The 11,286-nt window shown below is 36.2% G+C and overlaps 1 protein-coding gene across 1 annotated transcript in view; it reads left to right on the top strand.

Moving 5' to 3' along the window:
• Window positions 1-11,286, top strand: part of LOC106875003 (pikachurin) — a 459,438-nt gene that overhangs the window by 403,338 nt on the left and 44,814 nt on the right. Inside the window, exon 7 of the mRNA XM_052970397.1 lies at window positions 8,277-8,402. Coding sequence (XP_052826357.1) covers window positions 8,277-8,402 — 126 coding nt within the window. The remainder of the gene's footprint in view (window positions 1-8,276; window positions 8,403-11,286) is intronic.

Raw genomic sequence — 11,286 nt, 5'->3', positions numbered from 1 at the left:
ATATATATATATATATATATATATATATATATATATATATATATATAGATAGATAGATAGAGAGATATAGAGATATATATACATATTGAATAAGAATATTCATAAGCACCTGTCTGTACCATTATTTTGGCATTATTCCTCTCCCTTACAACAACTGATAATTAAATACAAAGTCTTTCTTAAGGTTTCTTCAATATGTCAATGAAACAATAAAATGGATTTCTACATCATAAGATTTAATTAATTTACTTTCATTATTCCGTTATAAATATTTTTTTTTTTATTATAAGCTCCAACTGAACTAAATTTTCTTGTTCATTTTCCTCTTTTTTTTTCTTTTGTCAACTTAACAGAATTGCTGGTATTCATAGAATGTTTATGAGATTTGTGTATATCCTCAAGAATTTGTTGTATTTCAAAGTCTTCCTATCTGATCTAATCTTGGTGTTTTCATTTTCAAACATTCTGTAGCATTTCCATTGATGTATTATAGATCAGTTCATTTAAATTCTCCCATGAGCCTTCAGTATTATCAGCAGCAACCGAGATATTGCATGATTTTACATTTAGCAACTTGCCAAGAAGTTCTTCTTCTTCTTCTTCTTCTCCCCCTCCTCCCTCCCCTCCTCCTCCTCATTGAATTTCACAGAACAAATAACCACTTCTATTCACTATTTTCTGGTTCTCAGAGAAAATTTTGAGCATTACTTTGACTGATATTTTTCCCCTCAAAAGACCGTAGCCACACCAGAAATCCACTTAACTCTCTTAAGATTAAGGAATGATATGGAAGGGAGAACTCTCTATCTACACTAACTTCTCAATTATCCCGCTCTTTACCAATACCTTCCTACAATGAGGTTCAGCTTTGCTGAAGTTCTTTCTCTTCACTGGTGCATTGAAGATTCTTCAGTTGATATCTGTAACTAGATTCATAATTACAGCTTGAGGATGGTTGGAATTCCTATGAAAGTAAAGTTTCTCTGTTAGATTTTCTGTAAGGTTAGTCTCACTCGGAATTGTACCCTTGATGGATTGTACTACTTGGCTACCGGCAAATGTGAAATTCTGAGAAATGTGCATCAGTGTCACCTTGTTAAGCAACTATTTTTAACTTACACAGCTTATTGATTTTTCATTTATTCATACACCTTCTTATCAAGGCTGTGGTAGAAGACACTTGCCCAAGGTGCCATGCAGTGGGACTGAACCTGGAATCATGTGGTTGGGAAACAAGCTACTTACCACACAGCCACTCCTGCACCTATACATATATATATATATATATGATTGTGTGTGTGTGTGTGTGTGTGTACATATGTATTTATTCTCTTCTTTTTTTAATCATCTAAATTCTTCTTCCGAGGAAGAAGCTGGTTCCAGCAATGATACAAAGCTCCCTCGTCAGATAAGGAAATCAGTGTCATATTTTAAACTTGAGAAAAGCCTTGCACATATTTATTCTTCCACTTACAGATTGTATTTGTAATGTCTGAGTCAGTTGATTGATTTCTTATCCTGAAAATCCATGCTTATCCAGATTGTCACTTAGGCATTTAGTCACAAAGCCAAGTACCCTAATTGTTATTGGTGTAAGTATGTGTGTATGTGTTATGTCTATACAGTGTTATCAGTTTAAAGACAAGAGCTCTGATAATTAAATGTTAATTACCTGTTTGTTTAATCACTTAAGATACAAACTGTATATGAATAGGAGAGAATTTTGTACTCTGTTGAGTTATTTAGATTTAATTAATTTTATCTTGCATAATACAATTACTGTCTGTATTAATAAACTGATTAGAGAAAAGCATTCTAATTAGTATAGTGCAATTACTTACAGTATTAATGAACTCATCATTTTATGAGAAAAAGTTATTTTGATTTTAATAGTCTGTATTGTACTGTATCTAAATATTTAAGTAAAATAAACTCTTTTTACTTGATTCAGCCATGCTGGAGCAATGCTTTTAGTCGAACAAATTGACTCCAGGACTTATTCTTTGTAAGCCTAGTACTTATTCTATCGGTCTCTTTTGCTGAACCGCTAAGTTATGGGGATGTAAATACACCAACATAAGTTGTCAAGCGATGGGGTGGTGGGGCAAACACAGACATACAAATATAAACATGATCCTTCGACTGCAAGTCCACAGCTCTAACCACTAGGCTCTGTGCCTCCACATTTTGAGCCATTGTTGATGAAATTGCATGCTCAGTAACTAACTGAGACATACCATTGCGTTGAAAACTTTGATAGAATTGCTGACCATTTTGACCATCTTTGAAGAGATCTGCCACAAACAGCTACAAAACCGATACACTAAGTCATTCACCACTCATCCATGAAGAACAAGACAATGATGACCACTGGCATTTTGATTGATCTTTCACAGAATTGATCACTATCATCAAAAAGTGACGAGCAGTGAAAGGTCATGGGACATGTTTCATGTACGAAATTGTACATTTCTCTGGGAAAAAAAATACGAAAAGAAACAAGAAATGTGGAATAAAATACATTTATGTAAAGTCATATTTGACATGTCTGAATGCACTTGAATGTGAAAAGACCTTTCACTGCAGAGATAGTCCTGGGAGAAAATTGTCCTCCTGGACATGTATGAAAATACAATGTGTCTGCATTCGTTTTGCTCAGGATGTTGTGAAACTGGACAAAAGTCTAATGGTTGAATGAGTCGAACTTATTATTTGTTCAGCTCTGACAGCCAACATCGTTTTCAGGGGTGTACAAGAGAGGAATTTTACACTGAATGAATGAATTTAACAGTTAAGCAAGGTGATGGCAATGTCATGGTTTAGTGTTGCAATGTCCAGAATATAAGTAGGGCTCTATTCACTAGCTCAGAGAATCATGAACAGAATTGTCTAACGGTCTCAGAAAATCATGAACAGAATTGTCTAAAGGTCTCAGAGAATCATCATCATCATCATCATCATCACCAGCACTACCATCATCATTTAACATCCATTTTCCATGCTGGCATGAGTTGGACAGTGTGAGAGAAACTGGTGAGCCACAAAGCCATGTAGTGGCTTCGATCTCAGCATGCTTTCATATTCCAAGAGCCACTTAGGCAAATCATGAATTTTTCAAAATAACAATAACCAGAAACATACTGCAGAAATAATCAAAGAATTCATCAAAAGCTTAAAAAAAAATAAAAAAGAAAGAAAGAAAAGAACAGAGTGCTTCAGTGACCAACGCAATTGTTGGATTGAAAAATTTGATAGATTTTTAGCTGTGTTCAGTAGAAGAAATCCAGGAAATTGAGCGAATTGTATAATTATTGTATAGTCAAAAAATGTGGAAAAAAATTTCCAATAATGTAATAATCAAATTTATAGATTCAATACATCATATGTGTATAATTGTGTTTTGAAGAATTTCAGATACCTGAATGATTATTAGTGGCATCTGGTTTTGTTCTTCTACATCTTTTATGCATCCATTGCTTTTGTAGCAAAAATTACATACTTTAAATGTTCTTCAATTAAGTCATGTTCATTTTGTAACGTTAACGATATTGTCAATAATTAGGCTAATTTCAAATTTTTGTTTAATCTTACATCATTTAAAAGAGTAAAAAAAAAAAAAATTCTCTTTCTATTCAAATACAGTCTGAATCGTAAGCAGCGAGATAAGTGGAAATAATTCATGTTTAATCAGCAGTAAATGTATGTCTTTAAAATTGATAACACCAAAGATATGCTTGTGTGTAAATTCATATATCATCATCATCGTCGTCATCATCATCATCATCATTTGATGTTCTTTTTTCCATGCTGACATGAGTTAGATGCTTTAATAGAATCCAACTTGCCAGATGGGTGCATTGGTTTCCAATGTCTGCTTTGCCAAGGTTTCTGAGGCTGGATGCCCTTCCTGATGTTAACAACTTCACAGAATGTATTTGGTGCTTTAGTGTGTGTGTATGTGTGAGTCCATGTGTTGACGTCCGTTTTCCATGCTGGCATGGGTTGGACGATTTGACTGAGGACTGGTGAACCAGATGGCTACACCAGGCTCCAATCTGATTTGGCAGAGTTTCTACAGCTGGATGCCCTTCCTAACGCCAACCACTCACTCCGAGAGTGTAGTGGGTGCTCTTTACGTGCCACCAGTGCAGGAGCCAGTCAAGCAGCACTGGCATCAGCCATGACTACAGTTTCCTTTTTTGATTTCGATTTGATTGAGATTCTAATTGTGATTTTAATTTTGATTTTTGACAATCAAATGCATATATATATATATATATATATATATACACACATATATATATCAAAGAGTTAGTGCCATGCAGTGTTTAGGCATAAGCAAAATTTAGTTTAATTAAAATGTTTGTAAAATTTCAACTGCTAAAAGGCAAACTCACTGCTGTTACCATGAAGAAACTCTCTCTTTCTTGTGGTTAAAAAAAGGTGTGAAATTACCTGGTTTGTTCAGTATTGTCATCTATCAGGAATCTATGTATGTATGTGAAGGTACATGGCTCAGTGGTTAAAGCATAGATCGTGAGATTGTGAGTTCAAATCCCAGACCGGGCTGCGTGTTGTGTTCTTGAGCAAGACACTTTACTTCACGTTGCTCCAGTTCACTCACCTGTAGAAATGACCTATCCCATGACCAGTCCAATGGTCAGTCATGACCGAAGGGGGTCTCAGCAATGTATGTACGTATGTATGAAGGCACATGGCTTAGTGGTTAGGGCATTCCTCTCAACACATGGCTATGATGCTCCCCTACTACTTCTGTTCATGATCAGAGATGCACATATCATCAGCCACTAAGGGACATGCTCAACTGGTTAAGGTCAAACAACTGACAAGCAAATCTGTGGTATTGAGCAGAATATTTGCTGTCGACCATCTTTTATACCAAGACAAAACAATGTACATGATAATACTCAACCTGACAGAGTCACTTCTGTCCAGGAAAAATTGCTTAGCAGCATTTCTTCCAGTTTTACATTCTGAGTTCAAATTCCACTAAGGTTCACCTTGCCTTTCATCCTTTCGGGGGTGAATAAGATAAGAGCCATTTGGGTACTGGTGGTCAGTGGAATCAACTTACCCTTCCCCACCGAATTTATTGACCTTGTGCCAAAATTCGAAATCATTATTATCATTATTATTTCTCTCAAAGAGATCTTACTTGTGGCTGCCAAACTTAATGCCATTCTTTGGCAATGTCTTTATCTAATTATGATTGACAACTGAATATGAATATATGAATATACAACAACATTAATAATAATAATAATAATAATAATAATAATAATAATAATAATAATAATAATATAACGAAAACAACAACAACATTGATAATAATTACTGAACTGTATAAATAATAATAGACACTAAGTTTGGCAAAATATCAGCGATTTCAGGGAGCAAGAATTGTTGGTTATTTTAGAAAAGCTAGGAAGATGAATGACCTTGTTGGCCTGTATGAGTGACTGAGTAGGAATTGAACTCTGACTATAAAGGGACTTGAATAAATGCAGAAAGGCATTTTAACCAATACTCTACTGATTCTGCCATTCCTCTGACATCTGCAGTCTTTCTCTTTTATTTTTTATACACAGCATACTGTGTGGTAAGAAGCTTACTTCCCAACCACATGGTTCCAAGTTCAGTCTCACTGCATGGCACCTTGGGCGAGTGCTTTCTGCTATAGCCTTGGGCCAACCAAAACCTTGTGAGTGAATTTGGTAGATGGAAACTGAAAGAAGCCCATCATGAATATATATATATATGTATGTATGTATATATTTGTGTGTCTGTTTCAGGGTCGATACATTAAGTACCAGTTGCATACTGGGGTTGATCTAATCGACTGGCCCCACTCCCCAAAAGTTTTGGGCCTTGTACCTAGAGTAAAAAAGAATTTTTTTAAGGTGGAAAGCTGGCAGAAACATCAGCACACCAGGCAAAATCCTCAATGGTATTTTGTCTGTCTTTACATTCTGAGTTCAAATTCCGCCGAGGTCTACTTTGCCTTTCATCCTTTCAGGGTCGATAAATTAAGTACCAGTTGCATACTGGGGTCGATCTAATTGACTGGCCCCACTCCCCAAAAAGTTTGGGATTTGTACCTAGAGTAGACAAGAATAATTTCTAACACCACAAACTTCCGTATCAGCCGCTGCATCTCTTTATTCAGCAAGTTCTTTTTCCTTAGAACAATTTATTCATTTAACCATCCCTTTCAGACATTACCAATCACATTCGAAACAATCTTTATGCTCTACCAAGTCTTTCTGTTAAGCATCATTTTGAAGTTTAACTGATTCTATAGTTACAGTTCTTTACAGTTCCTCAAGTAGTACTTTTTTTATTTTACCGTTTTCTTTCTTTTTTTACCATATGCTTATTTTCCCTAAAACAAGTCATATCAATAATCCATACTTGATTTTGGTAGACATTCTCTAAAATTTAATCTAACCCTTTAGCAGGTTTATTGTGGGATTTAAAAGTCTTGACATAGTTTCTCATTATTTTTGTGGTCCCTCTGGTTTTAGAATTTTTTCCAATTAATTTTTCTCTTCTTATGCCTCAACTCCTGCTTGAACCAACAATGTTTTGTCATTAATTTTAGCATAATCAATATCTGCAACTATTTTACAACCAGGCAACACATTAATTGTTTCTCGTTTTTTTTTTCCTCCTTTTTTTTTCTTTTTATCTTTTTCCCTCCTTGTATTGCCAATTCAAATTCAGAGTTGGTGGTGTCAGACAAAATGCCACGTGCTGTTTTTTTTTTGTTTTTGTTTTTTTCAGTTAGGTCTTTATGTTTCTGAGTTCAAATCCTGCCCAGGTCAACTACGACTTGCATCCTTCTGGAGTCGATAAAATGGAAAGCAGTAAAATACGGAGATTAAATTAATCAGTTATGATCCTCCCCAGCCCCATAATTTGTGAGATCTTAATTAAAAAAAAAAAAAAATGCACGAAATTATCATTATTAGCAAATTGTAAAGCAACAAGCTCGTAGAATTGGTAGCAAGCCAGTGCGTTCTGAGTTCAAATCCAAACAAGGTTAACTTTGTCTTTCATCCTTCCAGTATCAATAAAATAAGCACTGCTGAATCTTGAGGTTGTTGATTTTTCTTTTCAGCATTGAATGTTCACCATCCCACTTACATTGCACACACACACACACACACATACACACACACACACAAATATTCACATACCTCCCTTTTACATACACACACAGAGTTGAAACACTGATTATTTTTCATCGTAGAATTTCTATCATCTCTCTATCAATTTGCCATCACCCCTTCCTTCCTTATTCATATTGTATGATGGAGAAGAACCCATTTTGCCTGGTGTGCTAATGTTTCTGCCAGCTCACCACCTTAAAAATATTCTTTTTTACTCTAGACACAAAGCCCGAAATTTTGGGGGAGGTGGGGGTCAGTCGATTAGATCAACACCAGTATGCAACTGGTACTTAATTTATCAACCCCGAAAGAATGAAAGGCAAAGTGGACCTCGGCAGGATTTGAACTCAAAACATAAAGGCACATTTGTTAAGGTAGCGAGCTACCAGAATCCTTACTTCACTGGGCAAAATGCTTCGCAGCATTTTGTCCATCATTATGTTCTGTGTTCAAATTCCACCAAAGTCGACTTTGTTTATCATCCTTTCGGGATCAGTAAAACAAGGACTGGTTGAGTATTGGGGTCGACTGCAATCGACTTACTCCAATTCCTCCGAAATTGCTGGCATTGTGCCAGAATTTGAAACCAGTAATTTATGCATTTGCCACAGGAGCCAAAGCAAATTCAACATTACAAGGCATTGCAAGAAAACACAAATGAAACTGCAAGAAAAAACTAGAATGGCATAGAGAGATATTTATCTATATTTAAAAGCTTTTATTTAAAAGAAATTCATATAAAAAATATTGAAATGCTTAAGTACCATATTTGATGGCATATAAGCAACACATTTTTTCCAAAAATGCATTTCTAAAAAACCACACTGGGTCCTATATGCACAGTTGGGCTTCACAAAAGCTTTAATACATTAAAACCATTTTCGTTGTAAATATGCATTGCTCTAATTGCAGCATGTCTAATATACTCCTGCATCTTTTATACCAACAAATACAATAAATAAATGATGACGATGATGATGATGACCGTGATGACGGTGATGATGGTGATGATGATTGTTGTAGTGGTGGTAGTGGTGGTGGTGATCATAATAATAATGAATCTTTTCTTCTTTTTCTTTCCAGTGGAATGCAGTTCCAATGTCTGTACAGCTGTTGTGTGTGAGAACAGTGGGAAATGCGCAGTAAAATCAGCTGACACCCACATTTGTCTGTGTCCCCTGGGATATGTAGGCAGCAACTGTGAGACAAGTAAGTACTTGCCACCTCTTGTTGTTGTTGTTGTTATTGCTGTTGGTGGTGGTGGCAGTGTTTGGTCTCCCAAGTTAGTTTTGATCCAGAAGAATTACCATTAAAATAGCATTTCTTCCACTCACCTATCTATTTATCATTCCGTCTGTCTGTCTGTCTATTTCTGTGTATTTGTACGTATATCTCTTTACTTCCTTGTATATCCATCCATCCATCTATCTTTCAGCTTATTTTTGGCATTCATCTTTGTATCCATCTATCTATCTATCTATCTATCTATCTATCTATCTATCTATCTATCTATCTATCTATCCCTTAAAGGTCCACATAAGATTTGCTTGTTAGAATCCATGCACAATAAATTGGTTATACACAAAATATTTTAATAATTTTTGAATACAATTTCTAATAATATTTAATTATAATATTTAATTACAAAAATATTATAAGATTCTTTAAACATGAAATGGTTATAAGGGTCTATTTCAGTAAAATAGGTATCCAAGGTGTCCATAGTCAAAAAAGGGTTTAGCTATTCACCAATCTTTCTTTATTTTTACTTTCTTTATATTTCCCCCTCTGTTTATTTTTCTACCTGTCTATCTACCTGCCTGTCTATCTGTATATGAGTCTGTTAGTCTACCTGCCTATATAATTATCTATCTTTCATTTAGCCACCCATCCATATCTTGGATTTTGATATGTATTATATCCAGTGTTGTGGAGGCGCAATGGCCCAGTGGTTAGGGTAGTGGACTCGCAGTCATAGGATCGCGGTTTCGATTCCCAGACCGGGCGTTGTGAGTGTTTATTGAGCGAAAACACCTAAAGTTCCACGAGGCACCGGCAGGGGATGGTGGCAAACCCTGCTGTACTCTTTCACCACAACTTTCTCTCACTCTTACTTCTTGTTTCTGTTGTGCCTGTAATTCAAAGGGTCAGCCTTGTCACACTGTGTCACGCTGAATCTCCCCGAGAACTACGATAAGGGTACACGTGTCTGTGGGGTGCTCAGCCACTTGCACGTTAATTTCATGAGCAGGCTGTTCCGTTGATCAGGTCAACTGGAACCCTCGACGTCATAAGCGACGGAGTGCCAACAACAACATCCAGTGCTATGTTATCCAATGTGTCCTTCCTTCTTTAAAACATGTCAGAGTGTGATTTGAGGAAGCTTGGGGGTGCTATTCCCAGCAAACAGAGCCTCCACGTAGATTGCTTCCTAATTGACTCAAAAACTACAGTAACTGCAACAACAACAACAAAAAGATCAATAGAAATTAATTTACAAACAAGAAAAAAATCACGATCAACACTAATAAAAAAATATCTAATTAAAAAAATTATTTTATAAATTATTTTGTTGTTGTCACATGAGTTGTTTTTTTTTTCCAATTTATTTTATAAATTATTTCATTGTTGTCCATGGGCTTATTTTTTCCTTTCCAATTTAATTTCTGTTGCTGTTGTTGTTGTTGATAGTTTTTGTTGTCTGTGCGGATATGCTAATGTTGCTGTTGTTGTCGTCGTTCTTGCGACCTTGTGCCAATGTAAGAAATCGATATCGTTGTTGCTGCTACTGCTGCTGCTTCTGCTGCTGCTGTATAGCCCCAAAAGTCACCCCTGTTCAAGCAGACCTATGTTCACAAGAATTCCGGCTAGGACCAGGTCATTCCTGATTGAGCAGATTTCTGATCAAAGAAATTCCACAAGTAACCATCCTTACCATTTCTCAGAGATCTGTGTATCTAGGACTACTTTATCCAATAATTCCCTTTTTAATTCATTTATTTATTTATTTATGCTTGTTTTAAACATTAAAGTGTTATTTTAGGGACACTTTTCCTGCTATTTCTAGCAATTCAACCAACCATGTAGAGCCACCGTCATTATCTCAAAATCTCAAAGCAGTGTTGTTATTATTGGTTTTATTATTGTTTTTGTTGTTGTTATTGTTATTTAGCCCCAGGTCAGACCAGATTCAGGTTATTTTATCTGTTTCCAATTTAATTTCTGTTTTTCTTGTTTGGTCTTGATGTTTTTGTTGTCTGTGATGATATGCTAATACCATTGTTGTTGTTGTCGCTGTTGTTGTTGTTGTATAGCCCCACAAGTCGTCCCCATTCATGCAGACTCATGATCAAAGACCTTCCAGGACTAACCATCCTTATCAAGCTTCAGGGATGTGTGTATCTAGGATTACTTTATCCAAAGTCTCCTCTCCTCTTTTAATTTGTTTAGCTTTCATCTTTTACCTGTTTCAAGCATTGAACTGTGGCCATGCTGGAGCACCACTTCAAAGAATTTCAAGACGAATTAATCGCAGCCAGTAAATTTTTTCTTTTTTTTTTATCAAGCCTGGTACTTATTCTATCAGTTGTTTTTGCCAGACTGCTAAGTTATGGGGATGTAAAGACACCAACACCGGTTATCAAGCAATGGTAGGGAACAAACACAGACGCAAAAATACAAAGGGAGAGGGAGAGACACACACACATATCATCATCCTTTAACGTCTGTCATGCATGCTGACATGGGTTGGACGGTTTGACTGAGGACTGGCACACTGGAAGGCTGCACCAGACTCCAGTCGTATTTGGCATGGTTTTCTACGGCTGGATCCCCTTCCTAATGCTAACCACTCTGAGAGTGTAATGGATGGTTTTATGTGCCACTGGCACGAGTGCCAATTTGTGTGACACCGGTATCTGCCACGATTGCAATTTTACTTGGCTTGATGGGTCTTCTTCTCAAGCATGACATAATGCCAAAGGTCTTGGTCATTGCCTCCGTGAGGCCCAACACTTCAAAAGGACTCAAGCGATGCAGGTGGGGACTAACATGGACACACAAATATATACATACACATATATATATATATATA

The sequence above is a fragment of the Octopus bimaculoides genome, chromosome 9 (genome assembly GCF_001194135.2).
Source record: "Octopus bimaculoides isolate UCB-OBI-ISO-001 chromosome 9, ASM119413v2, whole genome shotgun sequence".
NCBI lineage: Eukaryota > Metazoa > Mollusca > Cephalopoda > Octopoda > Octopodidae > Octopus > Octopus bimaculoides.
The sequence above is the reverse complement of the archived record's forward strand: the minus strand, read 5'-3'. Positions and strand labels throughout refer to the sequence as shown.